Source organism: Rhincodon typus, chromosome 39 (genome assembly GCF_021869965.1).
Source record: "Rhincodon typus isolate 14 chromosome 39, sRhiTyp1.1, whole genome shotgun sequence".
NCBI lineage: Eukaryota > Metazoa > Chordata > Chondrichthyes > Orectolobiformes > Rhincodontidae > Rhincodon > Rhincodon typus.
Window position 1 is genome coordinate 15,842,636 of NC_063370.1, and position 23,255 is coordinate 15,865,890.

Sequence of the window (23,255 nt, forward strand, 5' to 3'; positions counted from 1 at the left end):
ATCAAGAAGCATAGGAAAGACGCAGGCCATTCAGCCCTTTGAGCATGTTTCACCATTCAGTTAGACTTACAAGTGATCTGTACCTCAATACCACTTTCCTGTCTTTCCTCCACATCGCCAGTGATCCTTACCCAATCAAAATGTGTTGGGCACTTGAAAAATTCAATTGACCCATCATCCATTGTTTTTAAATGCAGAGTGTATTCCAGATTTCTGCTACCCTTTGTGAAGGGTTTTCCAACTTCTCTCTTAAATGACCCAAATCTATTTTCTTCCATTTCTAGATTTTCTCACTACAGTAATAATGGTTTCCCTGCAATAACTGTACTAAGTAGGTTCATTTTAAATGCTACAACTGCTATCTCGAAGATCCATAATGGTTTGCAGCAAGGCCTGGGCTTCAGCAGATAAATGGTACGTATTATACATGGTAGTCAATGGCCACTTCCAAATAGAGAACTACCCTTTGGATTCAACAGCATTAGCATCACCAAATCGCCCATCAAATACCTGGGCTCAACACTGACAGAAATTTAATTTGACTAGATATATAAATACTTTGGTTACAAAGAACAGATCAGAGGCTGAGAACTCTATTTCAGAACTTTAAATTCTTAATTCCTGACTTCGCAATGCCGGTCCATCATCCAGAAGGTTTATGTCAAGCGATTAAATGCTTTCTACTTGTCTGGCTAAATGTTGCTCCAACATTCAAGACAATGCAGCTCAGTTGATCTACGTCCTGTATATACCATCTTAAAAACAAATAACTACCAGAGCAGTGATTGCGATGTGTATTACATGATGCACTGCAACAACTCAAAGGATCTTTCCAAACTCATCACTCACGGAACAAGGACACTGGGTACATGGGAGCACTACCAACTGCAAGCTCCCCTCAGCGTCACAAACCATCCAGCCTTAGAACTACATCACAGTCTTATACGGTAACTTATTCATAGTCCTGGAATTCCATCCCCAAGATCACTTTGCCTGGGCCAAAATCACACGAACTGCAACAGTTCAAGTAAAAATTAGCAATTAGTAACAAACACTGGCTTCGCTGTTGTCCACATGCTATGAACAAGCAGTAAATAATTACTCCCCACCTTTGAATACAAGGGAAACATGCATGTGTATGCACGGGGAGTGAATTGAACCCCTTAAGCCGTAATTTAATTCGGATGCAGTACAACTGCTCTTAAAAGGCCCATACACCTTTCCGGAGGCTTGATTCCCAGCCCCAGGCCGGTTCTACCATTACATAATCTGTATTTCAACTTCATTTATCAGTCTTAGTCCTACTTAAGAGTGGAAAAAGATACGTGGAGTAAAATCTTGATATGGCAAGAAGCTCAGTCAACTATTCCAGGGAAGGCTGTGTGTGTGTACATGGTCAGTTTGGAAGCAAAGGCAGGATCATGGCTTTCAGCAGACATCCCCCTGCACTCCATTCAGTTCTTGATTAAGCATGGATTGCCTTTGGCAACCAATTGCTGACTACAGGTATTATCAGCAAAACCATGGAGTAAATAGTAAGAGGTTCAATAAACAAATTCCTCAAAAAAAAATCTAAGAGACTTTTAATATCTTCAACAGAATACCTGAATTTGCCACCTCTTGGAAGTGCAGACTGCATCCTTTCCGTTGACAGAACAAATAGAGAGCAGAAACAGGATTCAAGCTCATTTCCTCGAACTCATTCAGTAGTGCAATCAGGTCACTCACATCCTTCACAGGCTCAGTGATTGCAGGAAGTCTTGTACCAGAGTCAGCTTAAAAAAAAAGTACTAAGTCTCAACAATCATACATCAAAACTGTGAGGCTGCTATCTTTCAAATAACAAAGGGCACTACTGAGAAGTGACTGAGGAGGATTCTGCGAGAAGTCGATCATTTTCGAGAGGGGCTGTGAGGTGGAAGTGCTGCTGCGGTGATCAAAATGGGGGCTTTAGGGAGTGTCGGGTTTCACCGAGGAGGAACAGCAGCATTAAGAGGTACAGCGAGGTTATGTCTTTCCTTTCTTTTATTCCAATTAGTGGAGTGAACCAATGTTTTAATCCAGTTGAACAGGTGGCTAAAGAGTTGGTGTAGGAGGGAGGGCTTCAGAAAAATGGATCACTGGGATCTCTTTCAGGGCAGAAAGGAAAGATTACACCTAAACTGGAGGAGCACCAATATCCTTGCAAGGAGGTTTGCTAGCACCACTTGGGAGGGTTTAAATTAGTGCAGCAGGGAGGTGGGAAATAGAGCAGAGGGTCAGCATTGGAGTGATTGAGAAGGTAGAGGTTAAGCCAAGAATCCTGTTGGACTACAACCTGGTGTAGTGCGATTTCTGACCTTGTCCACCCCAGTCCAACACTGGCACCTCCACATCAAAAAACAGGAAGAACAGACAGGGCCAGGCTAAAGAACACACAGCAGGATTGGCAGTCTGAAATATATTTATTTTAATGCAAGGAATATAACTGGTAAGGCAAGTAGACTTAGAACCTGGAGTACTTCATGGAACTGCAAAGTTGCAGCCATTATTAAAAAAAAAAGAGTGGGAGAAGGGCAGGGCTGGCTTAACATTCCAGGGTTTAGATATTTCAGACATAATAGAGAAGACTGTCAAGGGGATGGTGGCGTTGCATCACTGATTAAGTGAGAATATCATAGCTGCACTAAGAGAGGACATCTTGGAGAGCACATCCAGTCAGGCCTTATGGGTAGAACTCAGGAATAAGAAAGGTACAATTACTATGATGGGGTTATACTGCAGGACTCCAAAAAGCCAGTGAGAGAGAGAGAAATAGGTATGTAGGCAGATAATGGAAAGATGGGTAAGGAAGAGAATTTGAGTAATCCAAGATGGAGGACTAGAAAAAAAAAAATTGGGCTGTGAGAGTTAACAAGGTGTAGAGCTGGATGAACACTGCAGGCCAAGCAGCATCAGAGGAGCAGGAAAGCTGACGTTTTGGGCCTAGACCCTTAGGTCCGAAACGTCAGCTTTCTGGCTCCTCTGATGCTGCTTGGCCTGCTGTGTTCATCCAGCTCTACACCTTGTTTCTCAGATTCTCCAGCATCTGCAGTTCCTACTATCTCTGCTGTAAGAGTTGCTCCTTTTGAGATATTGTCAGTTTTGGAGCAGATTTCCTTGAATTCTGGGAGCAGTAATAACTGTTTTATAAGCTGTTGCATCGTTTCGGAACTTTTGGGGAAAAAAGGATCAAAACAACAGCACTTTAAAAAAGGAGAGAGACAAAGACAGTGACCACATAGCAAGTGAATCAAAAAGACTAGTAAACCTGCACAGCTGTCTGACCCAGCAGTAACATGCATAGCTAAACGCCTCTGCTGTTTGGTCCCTGGAGTGTTGGAGGCTGAGGGGTGACCTTATAGAGATTTATAAAATCTGTGGGGGAATGGATAGAGTGAATATCCAAGGTCTTTTCCCCCGAGTGGGGAGTCCAAAACTAGACAGCATAGGTTTAAGGAAGGGGAGGGGAAAGATTTAAAAGGGACTTAAGGGGCAACTTTTTCATGCAGAGGGTGATGCATGTATGGAACAAGCTGCCAGAGGAAGTGATGGAAGCTGATACAAAAGCAACATTTAAAAGGCATCTGGATGGGTATATGAATAGGAAGGGTTTAGAAGGATATGAGCCAAATGCTGGCAAATGGGACTAGATTAATTTAGGATACCTGGTTGGCATGGGCGACGTGGACTGAAGAGCATATTTCCGCAGAGTACAACTGTATGAATCTATGTAAAAACAACAGGTTGTTGTAGTGGATGATGTTAACTACCCCAATATTGACTGGGATTCCCTTAGGGACAGGAGTTTAGATGGGGCAGAATTTGTTAGGTGCATCCAAGAAGGCTTTTTGAAACAATATGTAGATAGTCCAATTAGGAAGGGGCTGTACTAGACCTCGTGTTGGGAATGAGCCTGGCCAAGTTTCAGTGCTAGGACCTCTGTACACTTTTAATATATAGAATGGTGGTCTGATTAGTAAGTTTGCAGACAACACAAATTAGGAGTTGTGGACAGTGAGAAAGGTTGACATAGGATACAGCTGGATGCAGATCAGTTGCAAAGTTGGAAGGTGGAGAAATGGCAGATGGAGTTTAATCCAATCAAGTGCAAGGTGATGCATTTTGGTAGGTCAAATAAAACAAGGAAATACACAGTAAAAGGCAGGACTCTTAGGTGCATTGACATAGAGGAATCTTGGAGCACGAATCCATAGCTCCCTGAAAGTGGCAACAAAAAAAACATGGATGAAGTGGCAAAGAAGGCATACTGCATGCCTGCCTTCATCAGTCAGCACACGGAGTATAAAAGTTGGCAAGTCTAGTTGCAGCTGTATAAGACTTTAGTTCGTCCACATTTGGCAGTTCTGGTCAACACGCTATAGAAAGCATGTGCAGTCTTTGGAGAAGGTGCAAGAGACATTTACCAGGATGTTAAACAAAAAAAAACTGAACTGCTAGAGAAACTCTCTTCCCACAGATCTTGCCAGGTTTGTTGAGTTTTTCCAGCAATTTGTTTTTGCTTCAGATCTCCAGCAACTGCAATTCTGCTTTATTTACCAGGGTGTTGCCTGGATTGGAGTGAATTAGCTTATTAGTTGTAAGTAGAAGTTGGACAAACTTAGATTGCTTTTGCTAGAGCTTTGGAAGCGGAGGAGTTACCTGAGAGGTATATAAAACCATGAGAGGCATGGATACAGTGGATTAGTCAGTGTCTTTTTCCAGGATGAAAATGTCAAATACTAGGGGGCAATAGGTTTAAACTGAGGCACAAGTATTTTTTAAACAGAGATCGGTAGGTGGCTGGAATGCGCTGCCGGAGAGGTAGTAGAAGCAGATACTTAAGCCAAGTTTATGAGGAATTCAGACAGACACAAGAAGAGGCAGGGAATAGAGGGATATTGACCATGTGCAGGCAGATGGAATAGTTAAGAACGGCATCACTGTCAGCACTGATATGGTGCACTGAATGGCCTGTTCCTGTGATGTTATGTTCCATATTCTTTAACACAATTGCAATTCATTTGGAAATTAAGTCTTCCACACAATTTACAAAGTGTCCAGCCTTGCATTTGCCATTTGATATAGGGCTGATGAGAGACTTAATAGCAGAGAGTAAAGGGAGGTGCAAAACTTGAAAGTGGTTTTGAGTGCGTTCTTTGGAAAAAATCTATTTTCACTGGCAGGAACGTCAGAAACAGAAGACATATGTTTACAGTAATTAGCTGAAGAATCAAACAAGGTAAGTTTTTTGACGCATATTGCAATAATCTGGAATTCACTGTCTAAAAGTCTCAATGGTAACTTTCAAAGGGGAATTAGATAAATACTCAAAGTGATGCAGGAACATGGAGAAAAAGCAGGGCTGTACAGCTAATAGAACAGCTGGTTGCATGTGTCAGCATAGGAACAACGTGTTAAGTGTTGTAATATAGTGGGCCTAATCCAAATGATTGGATTCAATCTTTAAATTTCAAGCTAAATAATACTCAAAAGACTCAGAAATAGCTTTTAGCCAGCTAAAGTAACAGTTAGTCAAATTAACCCGTACAACTACAGTAACTTGTGCAAACATAACTTCTCTCATCTACACAATCATCCTGAATTTAAAACATCATGAACTTAAAAATAAATGGTGAAGTATACGCAGAATAACCTAATATTCACTGCAATTATTCAAAGCATTTATTCGAATGAGTTATCAATACTTGAAATACAATTTTCCTCGATAGGGCAGTGGTGAAAAACAAAAAGGAAGTCATTCAAGGTTGCTGCTGCAATCAGGGACAGTGGATTCATCAATGCTTAAGGGAGACTATTTTAGATGGGTTGAACAACGTGCAGTGAGATAGATATTGGACAGCACAAAACATAAACTCAAAGACTTCAGATATAATAAAACCATAAACTATTTGCTCAGGTGTAGTTTTTGAAATAAAGAAAAAAAAGTCAGGCAGAAACTGGGCAGGTGCAGTGGGGGGAAAAAAAGGTGATACTTCTGAGGAGCGATATGACACGATCTCTAAGGAGTCTTTACTGCAGAACATCAACTGTGTGAAAATCATTTTCTAGGTAATCTGTTGTCCTATACTTTCACATATATTCTGATTAACTAGATATTAATATACAATTTTTGCATCACCAATGACCACAGATGAGGTGCCAGAAGACTGGAGGTTGGCTAATGTGGTGCCAATATTTAAGAAAAGGTGGTAAGAAAGAGCCAGGGAACTATAGACCGGTGAGCCTGACGATAGTGGTGGCTAAGTTGTCGGAGGGAATCCTAAGGGACAGGATTTACATATATTTGGAAAGGCAAGGACTGATTAGGGATAGTCAGCATGGCTTTGTGTGGGAAATCACGTCTCATGAATTTGACTGAGTTTTATGAAGTAGTAACAAAAAGAGGATTGATGAAGGCAGTGCAGTGGATATGATCTATGTGGACTTCAGTAAGGTGTTCGACAAGGTTCCTTGTTGTAGACTGGTTGGTAAGGTTGGATCACATGGAATAGGAGGGAGAACTAGATATATGGATACAGAACTGGCTCAAAAAAAAAGGTAGAAGACAGGGGGTGGTAGTGGAGGGTTGCTTTTCAGACTGGAGGCCTGTGACCAGCAGTGTGCCATGAGGATCAGTGCTGGGTCCACCGATTTTTGTCATTTATATGAATGATCAGAGTGCAAACATAGGAGATACAGTTAGTAAATTTGTAGATGATGCCAAAATTGGAGGTGTAATGGACGGCGAAGGAGGTTACGTCAGAGTACTACGGGAGCTTGATCAGATGGGCCGATGGTCCGAGGAGTGGCAGATGGAGTTTAATTTAGATAAACAGGAGGTGCTGCGTTTTGGAAAGGCAAATCAGGGCAGGTCTTGTACACTTAATAGTAAGGACTTGGGGAGTGTTACTGAACAAAGAAACCTTGGAATACAGGTTCATAGTTCCCTGAAAGTGGAGTCGCAGATAGAGATGATAGTGAAGGCGGCATTTGGTATCTTGCCTTTATTGGTCAGTGCATGGAGTATAGAAGTTGAGAGGTCATGTTGCAGCTGTACAGAACATTGGTTTGGCCACTATTAGAATACTGCATGCAATTCTGGTCTCCCTGCTATAGGCAGGATGTTGTGAAACTTGAAAGGGTTCATAAAAGGTTAACAAAGGATGTTTCCAGGGTTGGAGGGTTTGAGCTATAGGGAGAGGACGATTAGACTGGGGCTATATTCCCTGGAGTGTTGGAGGCTGAGGTGTCAGGAGGGGCATTGATCGGATAAATGGACAAAGTATTTTCCTCAGGATGGTGGAGTCCAAAACTAGAGAGGAAAGATATAAAACGGATATAGGGGGCAACGTTTTCACAGAGGGTGATGCGTATATGCAATGGAGCTGCCAGAGCAAGTGGTGAAGGCTGGTACAATTAGAACATTTAAAATGGCATTTGGATGGGTGTATGAATAGGAACGGTTTAAGAGGGATATGGGCAAAATGCTGGCAAACGGGACTAGATTTATTTAGGATATCTGATTGGCCATGGACGAGTTGGACTGAAGGGTCTGTTTCCATGAAGTATATCTCTATGACTTCAAATCAATTTTGATTCCACCAGCATTAGGGAACCAAAAATCAATATAGCTGAAAAAGAAACAAGTTTTTTTTTAAAAAAAAGAAAGTCACCTTAAAAAGTACTCAGTTAGATTGAATACCCTCAATCCAGTTATTTAGCATAGATTACAACTCCAGATTTTCTGTCAATCTAAAACTAATGTTAGTTATAATTAGTTAAACTTAGCAGTCAAGATTTGTGGGAAATCCCAAGTAAAAACAGAAAATACTGGAGAAACTCAGCAGCTCTAGCAAGCATTTGTGAAGAGAGGAACATTGAGTCAGATGATTTCTTTAGAACTGAAATGCACTAGAAAACAGTGGGCTTCATTTAATAAAGACTTAAATAATCACCAGTTTAAGAGCTCATTTTATAAAATTGAGAACAGAGTTTACAACTAACACTGGAGCAACCAGATTATCTCAAACAGCCATTATCAAATTCCCAAACTACTAAAATTCCTGCAGTCATATTCCAATTGCCAAATATCTCAAAATATATTAATGACTTGGAGGGAGGGAGGGAGGGAGGGAGGATGGAAATGTGCCATAGCCAAATTTGCGGATGACAGAAATGTGGAAAGGCAGTCTGCGAGCAGGATGCAAACAGTTTACAGAGACATTGATAGGTCTTAAAAAAAAAAATTGGAAACTGAGTATAATGTGGGAAAATGTGAAGTTGCTCATTTTGGATTGGAGAACAAAAAAACTATAATTTAAATAGAGAAAATCCCCAGAAACCTGCAACGCAAAGGGACTTCGGGATAATCGTACATGAAATACAAAGTTAGAACATAGGTGAAGCAGGTGTCACTCCAGTCAAGAAATACTGATATTTAAATACTTATTAGCTTTTCCGGTTCTTAAATTCCCGGTTAAATTTTCAGCACTGCTAATTTTTGTCAAGAGCCAAAAATCAAATAGTGTCATGGTTTACAGGTAGTCACAGATGTTACGACAGCCTACACAGCAAAGTAGAATTGAACAGTTTTTTCCAAGATGAGAATTCAACTGATGTCAACCATGCTGCTATGCAAATTGCTATCCAAGTATTCTCGAAGGACAGGTAAAGTGATTAAAAAAAAAACCCACTGCAGCAGATGGCAACAGTAAGTATGGAGGGAAGTTCAAACCTGGTCTACTGCTTAGTCGAAGAATATGCTCAAAAGTACAGGAAACTAAATAAAATTACCAAACCATGGAAAGGGAAAAAAAAATAATTTGCGGAAAAGCAGCACAAATGGAAAAAGGAAATTTGGCATCAAGAAAAATGTTCAATTTTCCATTTAAGGTTTCAATAGCTGGATGAACCTATCATTAGTAAGCTGTAAAAACTTATCTCCATTATTCTACATCTCAATATTTGATAATCTCACCACATTTATATGCACGTTGCTGTTCACCCAGGTACTAGTCCAACTCCCAACTTCTGTTCGAGCATGTATCCAGCAACTGCAGCTCACCAGCGTATTCTCTGGGCCCCCATGTTGATCATCATTTTTAAGCACGCTCCACTCTACACCCATAGTCAGCATCAAAGCACCAGCCTCATTGTGGCTGATCTTAGACTAACCAATAATACAGTCCAGCATTTTGCTTCTGCACTTGGGAGGCAATGGCCTATTGGTATTACTACTGGGCTGTTAATCCAGGGACCCAGGTAATGTTCTGGGGACCTGGGTTTGAATCCCGCCACAGCAGATGGTGGAACTTGAATTCAATAAAATATCTGGAATTAAGAATCTAATGATGACCACGAATCCGCTGTCAAGTGTCAGAAAAAAAAACCCCATCATGTTCACTAATGCCCTTTAGGGAAGAAAACTGCCATCCTCACCTGGTCTGGTCTAAATGTAACTCTAGACCCACAGCAACATGGTTGACTCATAACTGCTCTCTGGGCAATTAGGGATGGGCAATAAATGCTGGCCTAGCCAGCGACACCCTCATTCCTTAAATGAATAAAGAAAAATAATACTCCTTGCGTACAAAACAGGCTAGCAGGATTCAATGCATGGAATGAGAGTGTAACAGGGTGCATCTCCGATAGGCTTCTTTCTTAATGATTACATACTTTGCTATTGCTTAGATGCTCACTGTACCTCTGCCTTGCCTTCCAGCATATAGAACCTACAGGCTCTCAACACCTGGCTGTTCAGTGCATTGGTGCTTCAATTAGACCCTACAGGCTCACAACAGCTGTTTTGGCCTACCATTTAGAGCAGACAGAAAGCCAGGCAAGTTATCATGCTTGCTAGCAATGAATAATCGAGTTGGGTGACATTTTGCTGTAGGCACTGTTATGTCAGTCTCACACCAACAGCTTAAGTGACAACCACACTGCGTGTGCTTCAAATCAAATGGCCATGTCTCAAAGTCTAAGGGAGTGGTCCATAGTAAAAGACTATAGTCAGTTAAAGGGCATCATCCAATTTCAATCCAGGAGTTTGGCCACAGTCAGCACTCAGTGCAATCAGGGTCTAGGGAGAAGTGACCTTCCAGTCCAGGACTGGGGCAGACACTTCTGCACATCACGTCGTTTGGGAACTAACATTAAAGTCATTTAGAAAGCTCTATAGAAATTAGGTTTCAGTCATCCTCAGAAACCAGTCTGGGAGTTTGAGAAATAAAAATTGTCAAGTGGGGTTATCAGGGGACAGTGCTGTGTTGGCAAAGTGGGAATTTCAAGGAGGAGAACACACCCCCATCTACAAATCAACAGAACTGAGGTTCAGAAGAGCGTCAAGTTCCTCTGAATGATGATAGCCAACAACCTGTCCTGGACTTCTCACATAGGATGTGGGAGTCAAGAAGGCACAATACCTCTTCTTCTTCAGGCGGCTCAGGAAATTTGGCATGTCCATAAGGACCCTCACCAACTTCTACAGATGCACAACTGAAAGCATAATGTATGAGTGCATAAGAGCCTGGTATGGCAACTGCTCTGTCCAGGACTCTAAGAAACTACAGAAGGTGGCATGCACAGCCCAAACCATCACAGAAGCCAACCTTCCATCCACGGACTCCACTTACACTGCTTGCTGCTGCAGAAAGACTGCCAAAGACCCACTGCAACCCAGTAATGATCTCCTACAACCTCTTCCATCAGGCAGAGGATACAGAAGCCTTAACACATGCACCAGCAGGCTTAGGAACAGCTTCTTCCCAGCCGTTATTAGACTGATGAATGGACTGTCTTGCCTCAAATAATGCTGATCTTGTTAATGTTGATCTTGCCTAGCACACACCCTGTGCAATGCCTCTTAGTCTTTTTGATCTGTACATCCTTGCTTACTGATCTGCCTGTACTGCTCAAAGTTTTTCACTGTACTTCACTTCAATCAAATGCATAAACCGGAGGCATTCACAGAAACACAGAGGGAAAAAAGGCTGTGAAGGGAGATAACTCCAAATAGAAGAGAGAAAACAGATACGACTGATGGGTAGCCACCCATTGTGGTGCCTTTAAAGGTTACAGCAGTACCATTTTTATTGGTCTGGCTCCTTCCAAGAATCCACTGGGGACATGTGTGGAATCTCCTAACCCTAAAATCACCAGTGTATCAAGGCTGTTACCAATCCAATTTGTGTAAGATCACACCAATTCATCTTCTTCCCATATGACATGGGTCAGTGCAATATCCAAGCAGTAGGTTTTTCCAAAATACTTACTGGCTTCCCCCACATCCGTGGCACTATGCACATGTGACATTGAGAATGCCATATCAACACAGCTTAATTCATTAATTTAGTAGAGGTCTACTCAGTCAGATGTTAATACATCTGCGATCATCGCCATCACATCTTGGAGGTCAGCCATTAAAGTTGTCATGACTACAAATATCCTTGATGTTCAGATTTCTGCTTCATTTCAGGGTTGAACGCCATACAAGGATGGTTGATGGCAAACAAAGGGCCACTCTCTCCAAGCATGGCTAGCAGTTAAGGCTCAGTGTAGATACAATGCAGCCCATTTCTTTCACCAGGGCCATAGTGGAGCACAGTTCGGCCTTAGAGATATAGCTCAGAATAAAAGGGACAGCCCCTTTAAGACAGATGAAGATTTTTTTTTCCCCCGAGTGGTAAATCTGTGCAATTCTTTAGCACAGAAAGTAAATCAACACTGGGTAGGAAATATGTTCAAGGTTAAGGAGCCTGTAGTGCACTACAAAGTGTACCATATAATTACAGCATGTTTGCCTGCTTAATTTGTGCAAAGCGCAAGAGGTCATCGTCCACAAATCTGGGTGCCAACTTCCCTGTCTCAGCCATCACACTGAAATTATGCAATAAAAAAAAAATCTTGGAAGCGTAGTTCTTGGCATGCAGTATTTGAAGCGCTGCACAGCTGGAGTTTCAATCTAGTTCTGGAGTGAACACCAGAGATGTAACACCAGCTAGCACATTTGTCTCTGCTGACCACAACATTGATGCCAATATAAAACACATGGATCCTGAATGCATAATAATTGAAGTGAGCAAAAGAACAATGCATGAGAACCATCTTCAGATTGCAGGAGGAAACCGTTCAGGAAACTCACCGAAATCATCACTTAAGCCAAAAAGGGAAGATTCAGCCCTTTGCTTTTTCACTTTATAACCAGAAGTTCATTTATTTATTTACTCACTTACTTAGACACACAGCCTTGTCTCGAGCTATCCTTACTTTTTCCAGTGTCATTCAGATGTTTTCCTTCCAGCATCAGTATATGCAAAGTATGCTGTGAAAAAACCCAACTCTTGCTGCCAAACACTTTCACAGACAATGGCCAGTCATCCAAATAGCAAGATTAAAATACCTCATTATGTCCAAATAAAGGGGAAAACCATCCAATTTTTAATGAAACCCATCTCTTGTAATTCTTTTTGGGTGGGTGTGGGAGCAACAGGGAGGGGAACACAAAACAGAAGGATCTGATGTGGGATGAAGCCCATATAAAGCATAAACACAACTGAACTGTGGGCCAAATAGAATTAATAGTCTATTTCTGTGTTATGTACAATAAGCACAAATAAAATCTCTAAAACTTATACTCCCTTGGTCGGATACTGTACCTGGACTGAGTGTATCCAACGGAATCTGCAAACCTTGTTCATTCTCTGATTTCTCAGTTTGGAGCTGCAAGGTGCTGGAGGTGGTGGCACTGCAATGCAAGTTCCTTCTAGAAGTATTCAGGCTTGTAGAATCTTCTGGTTTTATATCTGTATTAATGGTTGGTGCATCTTCCATTGAATTTTCCTTTTGCATCAAAGGGGAATACGATATGTTTCTTGAAAGTGATGCAGCCAATCTAAGAGTTCTTCTTCCTTCCTTTGGGGTCTCCCGTACATTCATTGTTCTGAAATTTCAGAAGATAGCATTTGTGCCTACTTTTAAAAATTGAAAACTTGATATCACAATTAATTTCCATTTAGCAGGTAGACAGTAAAAGATGGGGCAGAGGAGGTTGGGCAAGGCAGGGTGGGATGGGGGAAAACAGATAGAATGACGGAGGCAGGGGGGTTGAGAGAAAAAAAAAGTGGGTGATTCACATTAACTCATGCATTTGGCACCACTCTGCAGTACAAACTGGCCTTACAGCCAAATGAGCTAACACACCCCTCACTGTCTGTTGTTATGTAATATAGAAGAACTCATTCTCAACATTGTGGGAAGATGAGAGTTGTCAGTTCTTTGGCACAGGCCAAAAAAAAAAGGGACAATTAGAAGAGATAGCTAAGTTCTGTGTTAGCCTGAGATGTACCACACTATGAAGTAGAATGATTTAGTATCACCACAAAATTACTACTGTGGGGCCTTCCTTGTCTAGACAACGAAGAGTATGCATATTGCTTTTTCCAAGATAGTTTCTCAAGGTAGCTTTTAGAAGTGAAAACAAGCAAGGCAGTAAGATCATGTACTTCCAGCTCAAACTAGCTGCAAAATCAAATATTACCTAAACAAATAACTCGGTACGTCATTAAAATGGCAAGTACAGATCAAAATCTAACCATAGTTAAATTGACTGCAATCTGATTTAGATGGAATTAAGCTAATTGATCTTGTTAATGGTATAGGATTACCTGGTAGGTCATCTTCCCCTTTCAGATAATTAACTTTTCAACTGTCATGCTCAATCTTATTTGTCTGGATGTGATTCACACGGGAGTATAGTTATAGAAAAATTAGTTATTAGCTAAAAACAGTGAAATTTTCTTAGTTGCATCAAAATTAATCTACTGCAATACATGTGATTTACAAATATTTTAATAAAATTTATTCTGAACTAGTGGCATATGGATTGTGTGGCCAACACCCAATTATACAGTTTTCTGGAAATATACCCAATAGAGCTTTCTATCTTCTCGTCCTCTTCTTGCAAAAGTACAGGGCTGACACACAAAGCCATTTAAAAAGGTGAGTAATTAGCAAATACTGGAGCAGTGGTTAACACAGTATGTCAAATGCCTTCTTACATTCCTCCGTTGACTGAAATTTTCAGCAACTTCAAGTCAGTCAATGGAGCTACCAGACTGCTAAAATTTGGTGCAAAACTCCAAAAAAAACAAAAAAAGAAACAATCCCAGCAATCATAGTATCTCCCTCTTTGTCAACGGTACATGAAACTCCCCAATAACTTTTGTTTTCGCATCTCATGATGTTATTGGTCCATTCCAATAACATGGCCCAGGAACAGGACTTAGGCTTTTGCGAACTCCCTCTTAGCTAGGATTATCACCAAGCCCACCTCCCAAAGTAAAATCAAACAATTCTGCTTTATGCTCCAAAACTAACTTCCATGGGTGACTAAAAATCACCAGGTCAATGTATACTATGCACTTGGGTAATCCAGAAATGACTTTATTGGTTAGTCTTTGAAATGTGGCTGGTGCATTTTTCATACCAAATGGCATGACTTTGAATTTGTATAGTCCATTCAGTGTCAAAAAAGCCAAAACTGACTTCAGTCTTTTGGACAAAGGTAGTTACTAGTATCCTCTGATTAAGTCCCACTTAGAAATACGAGTTGCTTGTCCCAACTTTTTAAATACAATCTTCTAAACATGAAATAGGATAAGAATCTGATTTTGTAACTGCATTGACTTTGTGATAGTCCACACATAATCGTTGGGCATCTTCTGGTTTTGGCACTATTATCACAGGTGAGGTCCACTCCCTGCAGCTCACTTTGACTTTGTCTTTCAGCACGAGTTCAATCTCCTTTTGAACCTGTGCCAACTTTAGAATGTTAATTCTATAATTAGAACAGCATTTCCTATATCTACATCATGCATAATTAGATTAGAACTTTCCAGCTTATTCCCACACATCTTCCCATGTAATTGTATTGTATTAATTCCAGGTCATTTCCATTAGAGTAATTTATCCCAATTTGAGAACTTCCTCATTGTCAAATTCAGAGTCATCTGAACTTGGTTCTTCACTCTGTTGTAACCAGTAACACCATTCTCCTTTTGCTTTCCATCCCTATCAAAATACCTTTTGAGCATATTCACGTGACAGATTTCTTTCTATCTGGTGCTTTTATTCAATTTGGTAAAGCCCACTAAACCAGGTCTTTAAAAAGTTCTCCTATCACTGTAAGTAACACTAATACTTTATTTCCACAAGCAAAAAATTGTAAATTTTTGATTTCTTGCCTGCTTGTTTCATCACATGCTGTGCTACAGTTAAATGCGGTCTAGCCAACTCACCCACTCTATTCAATCTAACCCTAAAATTTGACACATCGTCCAAATGGGTGGTCTCTGATCTCTGACTCACTGATTTCTCTTTAATTAAATTTCAGTGGCCCTCTCACCTCATGCCCAAAAACTAATTCAAAAATGGACTGAATTTGGTAGATTCATTTGGTGCATCGCTAATTAATAAAAAGTACAAATGGATTTCCTTTGTCCCAATCCTCTGGATAGTCTTTAAAGTTTGATGCCACCATTCTAATGCTCCCTGCAATTCTGGATGGTGCACAGTGGATTTGAATTGTTTTATTCCTAAGCTATCCATAACTTCCTTAAAATATCAAAGTTTGACCCTTGATCTGATTGTATTTCTGTGGGTAGTCTGTATCTAGTAAAAAAGTTGAGTAATTCTTGTACGATCCTTTTAGCCTTGACACGGAGTAACACAGTGGCCCTTGGACATCTAGTAGGTAGTGCATTATGGTCAGCAAATACGGATTTCCACTTTGCATAGGATGCCTACTAAAAAAATATAAAATCAAAAAAACACTTGTCAAAAGGTTCCTCAAATGCAGGAATGGATATCAAGCCTGGGGAGGTTTTCCAGTTTCCTGGCATGTCCAGTAAAGCTCAATCACATCCTTATGCAGTCCAGAGTAAAGCTGTGGTTGGTTTGCTCGCTGAGCTGGTTCGTTAATTCACAGACGTTTCATTACCCTGCTGGATAACATCAGCACAGCCTTTGATGATGCGCTGTTGTGTTTTCCCACCTGGTATTTAAACACTGGGGTCTGTTGGAGTGGAGTACCTCATTTCCGGTTCTTCTTTGCAGTGGTGTATATATAGGGTTTAAATTTTACTTGTATATTGATGGCCTTCTTGGTGGAGAACCAGGCCTCTAGAAATTCCTGTGCTTGCCTCTGTCTGGCCTGCCCTAGGATCCTGATTTTATCCCAATCGAACTGGTGGTTCTCCTGATCCGTGTGAATGGAGACGAGGGAGTACTGATCATGTCGTTTTGTTGCTAGTTGGTGTTCATGTATTCTTGTGGCCAGTTCCCTTCCGGTCTGTCCAGTGTAATGTTTGTTGCAGTCCTTGCATGGAATCTTGTATATCACATTGGTTCTGTCCATAGTGGGTAAGGGGTCTTTGGTTCGAGTTAGCAGTTGGCATAGGGTTGACATAGGTTTGTGTGCCACTCTGATGCCCAATGGCTGTAGGAGTCTCATGGTCAGTTCGGATACGTTCTTGATATAACGGGTGTGTCAGGGTGTACTGTATCTTCGTGTTGTTGTTTGTGCGATAGGCATCGTCGGGCGCAGCTGTCCGGGATTCCGTTGTCCTTAAATACGTTTTGCTGTAGTTCCGGGTTGCTGCAGTGTGTTGTTGCTTGTTTAAATAGTGTTTTCACAAACAAAGTTGCATGGCTGTTGGGGTGGTTACTGTTGAAATTGAGGACTTGATCCGTGTGTGTGTGTGGCCTGTGTACCTTCATCAGAAATTTCCCGTTGCCCCTGCGTTCTACCACGATGTCCAGAAATGGGAGCTGTTCGCTCTTTTTTTCCCCTTCCCTGGTGAATTTGATGCTGGTGAGAGTGTTCTTTATTAGTTGGTGTGTCTCCTCTAGTTTAGTCCCTTTGATGATGACGAAAATTTCGTCCACGTATCAGATCCATAGTTCAGGTTAGATGTGCAGAAGGGCCATGCTTTCAAGTCTCTGCATCACTGCTTCTGCTATTATCTGGAGATTGGGACACCCGTGGGGTCACCTTTGATTTGTTCATAGATTTGGCCATTAAAAGGTAAAATGGGTCGTGAGGCACAGGTCCAGTAACTTCAGCATGTCGTCTGTGGAGACTGGGTCATGAGAGTCTCGTTCTTTTAGTAGCGTTGCTAGTGTTTCTCTTGCCATTGGTATGTCAATCAATGTGACTAGGGCGAAAACGTCAATGGACACCATGGTCTTATCCAATGTGTCTTTGAGAAACTCCTGGGGCGAGTGGATCGAGTGGGGCGATTTGCTGACGAGGTGCTTTAGTCTTTGTTGTAATTCCTTGGCTAATCTGTGCGTTGGTGTGCCTGGGAGGGAGACTATGGGTCTGAGGGGTACTTCCAGTTTGTGTACCTTTAGGAAGCAGTAGAAAATTAAATAGGTTATAGGGGGATGAGTCTGGGTGGGATGCTGAGGTTCGGTGTGAATTTGTTGGGCCGAAGGGCCCGTTTCCACACTGTAGGGAATCTATAAAAAAAAAAGCAAAAACTAGGGCGGTGGGGGGGGGGGGAAGAGGGGTGGGGGTGTTTGTCCCTTCAGGTTTCATTTTTAGGTAGTTTGCTTTGTTCTTTTGTCCGGTCTGTTTGAGTCCCTTCAGCGTGTTGTTTATTTTATTACCCAGTTGCGGTCTATTTGCACTTGCCAGTATGTATTTATGTCTGCTAGTAGCGGCTGTGCTTTAGTGAGGTAGTCCCATTTGTTTAAGATTACTGTCATCCGCCCTTTGTCCGCTGGTAGGATTACAGGGTTTTTGTCTTTTCCTCAGTCCTCCTTTGAGGTGTTGAGTGTTAAGTTCATTCCTTCTGGTCAGTGTTGGGACCACTTACCGCTTGTTGTGTTTCCTCATTGATGCCATTGGTCTTCAGTGTGGCTAGGAGCTCTGTCCTGTTAGCATCTCTCTGGTTGTAGTTGAGTCCACATATTAGAACGGCTTTCTCGGTGTCTGTTAGTTTCCTGTCTCAAAGGTTTCTTATCCAAGAGTCTGATCTTTGGTTGTCGTTTTGGTGGGTTGGTTTGGCTAAGCTGGTTTTTTCTTGTAGGATCCGTCTCTTCTTGGTCCTTGTTATTTGTTGACTGATGTTAATGACTCATTCTAAGACTGTTGTCCACTCTAGGAATAGGTTTTTTGGCACGTAATTTCCTTGTCATATCTGTGGAGCCAGTTGTGCGCATCGTTAATCATTACCTTCACCATTCTGCAGTGATTTGTTGTGCTGTCCAATGTGCATGTGGGTTGTTGGTGGGCGGTTTGTATCTAACACTGCGCGGCAACACCTGGTTCCTGAGGCATCCAGGTAAGAAGTAAAGTTACTCGCGGGTAGCGCTCTGTCGTTTGGTGTAGGTTTCCCATTTCTGGGCCATTTTGAGCACACTGTGCCCGTAGGTGTCTACGGTTCTGGAGTAAATCTTTAGGAGGTGGACGACAATTACATCATTATCAAACAGACTAAACTAGGAGACACACCAAATAATAAAGAACACTCTCACTGGCATCAAATTCACCAGGGAAGAAAAGAGTGAACAGCTTCCATTCCTGGACGTCATGGTAGAAGGCAGGGCCAACAGGGAATTTCTGACGAAGGCACACGGAAAGGTCACACACACGGATCAAGTCCTCAATTTCAACAGTAACCACTCCAACACCCACAAACAAAAAATTGCATGAAAACACTATTTAAACAAGCAACAACACACTGCAGAAACCCAGAACTACAGCAAAATGAAGAATACCTCTACCAAGTATTTGAGGATAACGGATACCCAGACAGTTAGGTCCGACGATGTCTATCACACAAACAACAACAGGAAGATACAGTATGCCCTGACACACCTGTTACATCAAGAACATATCCGAACTGACCACGAGGCTCCTACGACCATTGGGCATCAGAGTGACACACAAACCTATGATCAACTCTATGCCAACTGCTAACTCGAACCAAAGACCCCTTACCCACTACGGACAGAACCAATGTGATATACAAGATTCCATGCAAGGACTGCGACAAACATTACACTGGGCAGACAGGAAGGAAACTGGCCACAAGAATACATGAACACCAACTAGCAACAAAAAGACAAGACCAATACTCACTCGTCTCTATTCACACGCATCAGGAGAACCACCAGCTCGATTGGGACAACATCAGGATCCTAGGGCAGGTCAGATAGAGGCATGTACAGGAATTTCCAGAGGCCTGGTTCTCCACCAAGGCGACCATCAATATACATGTAGAATTAGACTCATCAACTCCAACAGACCCCAGTGTTTAAATACCAGGCGGGAAAACACAACAGCACTTCACAGGCTGCACTGATGATGTCACCCAGCAGGGTAATGAAACGTCTGCGAACTAACGAACCAGCTCAGCGAGCAAACCAACCACAACATCCACAACCCAAGCTACAAATCTACTCAAGAACCTTGATCCAAGAGTAATAAAAATGTTTTTGTATTTCACCTGGAATTTTCCTTACTCGCAAATGACCTCCCACTGGAAATTCATGTACTACCCACGACAACACCTTTCTGGATTCCACTGGTAGTACAACTTGAACTTCTGCCCATTTCTCATTCATCTGAATGTGAGACAGTCTCCATTTCTTCATCATGGCGTCATTTTTAAGATAATGAACTTCAACTTCCTTATCTTCATTCTTTGAAGCAGGAGGAGAAAATCAACCTGTAGCTTTGCAACCCTGTTATGACAGTCAGGAAAGTCCCAGGATACATTTCCTGTAATACCTCAGTTGTGTGGTTTTCCACTGGGTTTTCAACCATAGTAAGCATCACTCACACTTGCGATCCAGCTATAATCATTACCAAGGATAAACTGTATTATTTCTCTACTACACCTACCACCACTTTTCAATCGGATTCTCCAACCTCACTGCTCATCTCGCCATGAATTCCACATATTACCGCCTTTTCTGGTAATACACCTTCCGAATTACATATCTCATCTCTCACCAAAGACCGACTTGCTCCTGTATCTCAATTTTAATTTCTTTACTTGTTCCTTCTGGCAAACGAGAGTAAACTTCACCCTTGCAAGTAAATTCTTTAAAGAGATCTGGCACTTTCTTCTCAACCAACCCCTGATCAGGTTGTACATTCTTGTGTAGATTTTTAGCTTTTTTATGCTTTCCTTTACCACTTCAATAAAACTCACTGGCTTATCCTGTTTCGCCACATCCATCTTCCCAGTGCTTTTTCTAAACCACCAACATTGTGACTTCATGTGACCTTCTTTATTGCAGTGGAAACCCCCGTGCTTTTTTTAAAAACTTCTTTCCCCCTCATATGTTTCCTGTTTACCACATGGTAAACTATCTTTATTATTTTCAATGAGATCTGTTTTTCCCTTACCACCTGAAGATTTCTCTTTTTGCCCAATTTCTATTCCTCATTTGCTATTTCCGCTGCTATCTTGCAGTTTTAACTCTACTGTTCCATGAGTTCTCACTACTTCAGGACGTGAAATTTTTGAACTCCAAAGTAATCATCTTTCGAAGGGCTTCATAGGTTTGATCAATTTTCAAGCCCTTATCCACCTATCAAAAGTACTTTGATTGATCCTTTCAAACTAAAATGTATGTTTGACTAGGGTCCCTCCTCAGATTCCTGAAATGTTCTGTAGGCTTCTGGTACTAGCTCACGTGCACTTAAGGTGGCATTTTTCACCACATTATACTCCCTAGTACCTCCTCGGATTGTGATGCAAATACCTTACTAGCTCTACCTACCAACTTTGTTTGGATCAACAATACCCACATGGCCACCGGGCATTTCATTTGAGGAAGTGGCTAAGCAAATGAAAAAGGATTCTGCATCCTTTTTGTCAAACATAGGCAATACTCAGATGTATTTAAACAGATCCCCACCAGGCCTTTGGCTACAATGGGATTGCTCTCCATCACTGTCCTAATCACAAAATCCCACTTATCATCTCTACCACCGTGATTTTAAGTCGACAGAGTTCTCAGTTCCAAGCGCTTTTGCCTGCTCTTCTCTCGCTCTCTCTCTCTATGGCTGTCCTCTCTTTCTTTGTCCTCTGCTTTTAATCGTAATTCAAACTGTTTCATTTCCTTTTCATGATCAAGCTGCTTCATTTTCAGTTGAATTTTAGCCATTTCCAAAGATCCTGATGGCATTCTGGTAACCGTAAATGCTACACAATTGTGACAATATTTTCCCTTTTCTTGCAGGCACAGGTAACTCCAACTCCAGCTTGTTTGCCAATTCCAAAAGCTTTGCCTTGCTCACTGTCTGTAAAAGTCTTTAAGTGACTTCTTCTACCCCCAGGAAACTGTTAGTGACCGAGTTCAACCAACTGAATTCAACACCTGAAATTTAAAAACACTAACATGTACTACTCACTGCCTTGGAGTCCAATAATCCTAAACCCAAACTGGAATTAGAGATTTTGATCCTGACAAGAGCCCCCAATTTGTTATGGATTAGACCAAATCCCCCTCAAAATGTATTAAGGTAGACTACAGCCAATTTTTTTCTTATTTTAAGAGGTAAATGTAAGGTATTGCATTCCAGATGCAATTCGATTAGTCAAATGGGCAACACAGTGGCTCAGTGGTTAGTACTGCTGCATCACAATGCCAGGGACCCAAGTTCAATTCTAGCCTCGGGTGACCGTGTGTGGAGTTTGCATGTTCTCCTGGTCTGTGCATGGGTTTCTTCCAGGTGTTTCTGTTTCCTTCCACAGTCCAAAAATGTGCAGGTTAGGTAGAGTGGCTATGCTAGAGATTGTCCATAGTGTCCTGGTATGTGTAAACTTAGATGGGTTGGGTATGGAAAATACAGAACTACAGGGATAGGGTAGGGGGAGAGATCTGTGCGAGATGCTGTTTGAAGGCTCGCTGTGGACTTGATGGGCCGAATGGCCTGCTTCCACACTGTAGGGATGCTATAATCTATGAGCTACTCAACATTAAGCAATACACAATTTATTCATGCACTATAGTTAAAATACAAAAGAAAGAAAAAAAGAAAGAGAAAAGAATTGACTTAGCTGTAACTGTCAAAATGCTTAACAAAATAACAGATAATTAGTAATAGTTACTATAACTGTTCCAATATAGTAACATCCCATAAACGCACCTTTGGCAAAAACCAAATTCAGAAAAGAAATTCTCTCTCATGCAACTCCAGCAGCTCAGGAGGAAAGACATCAAGAAACTTCACAGAACGTAGCAAGGAGAGATGCACTGCAGCAACAAACCCAGCAACAACTGCTACTGATAAACTAAGAAACAAAATCCTGGTTCTGTGGGAGCTTGACCACACCAATTCAGGCTGCTTCTATTGTTCCAACTTCAAAATCCCGAAAACTTCAAAATCCTGAAGACTTCAAGCTGTTTACTTGTTCCAAACAGACATCTCATTACCGGTCTTAAAAATCTCAAAATAAAAAAAGGACAAAATAACCTCTTCAAGCCAAAGTATTGTCACAACCCTTTGTCATATTCTTTGAGGATGTGACAAATCACATTGATGAAGGTCAAGCGGTGGACTTTAGCAAGGCATTTGATAAGGTTTCTCACGGTAGGCTCATTTAGAAAGTAAGGAGGCATGGGATTCAGGGAAATTTGGCTGTCTGGATACAGAATTGGCTGTCCAATAGAAGACAGAGGGTGGTAGTAGATAGAAAGTATTCAGCCTGGAGCTCAGTGACCAGTGGTGTTTCACAGGGATCTGTTCTGTGACTTCTGCTCTTTGTGATCTTTATAAATGACTTGGATGAGGAAGTGGAGGGGCGGGTTAGTAAGTTTGCCGATGACACGAAGGTTGGTGGAGTTGTGGATAGTACGGAGGGCTGTTGTAGATTGCAACGGGACATTGACAGGATGCAGAACTGGGCAAAGAAGTGGCAGATGGAATTCAACCCAGAAAAGTATGAAGTGATTCATTTTGGAAGGTCAAATTTGAATGCAGAATACAGGGTTAATGGCAGGATTCTTGGCAGTGTGGAGGAACAGAGGGATCTTGGGGTCCATGTCTATAGATCCCTCAAAGTTGCTACCCAAGTTGATAGGTTTGTTAAGAAGGCATATGGTGTGTTGGCTTTCATTGAGGTTAAGAGCCATGAGGTTATGGTGCAGCTCTATAAAACTCTGGTTAGACCACACTTGGAATATTGTGTTCAGTTCTGGTCGCCTCATTA

The 23,255-nt window shown here is 41.6% G+C and overlaps 1 protein-coding gene across 1 annotated transcript in view; it reads right to left on the bottom strand.

Annotated features, from left to right (window-relative positions):
* The window catches only part of LOC109912963 (adenosine deaminase domain-containing protein 1-like), a 70,387-nt gene that overhangs the window by 44,299 nt on the left and 2,833 nt on the right, over window positions 1-23,255 (bottom strand). The window contains exons 2-3 of the mRNA XM_048618238.1: window positions 12,678-12,961; window positions 1,605-1,775 (exon numbers count right to left, since the gene is read on the bottom strand). Coding sequence (XP_048474195.1) covers window positions 1,605-1,775; window positions 12,678-12,961 — 455 coding nt within the window. The remainder of the gene's footprint in view (window positions 1-1,604; window positions 1,776-12,677; window positions 12,962-23,255) is intronic.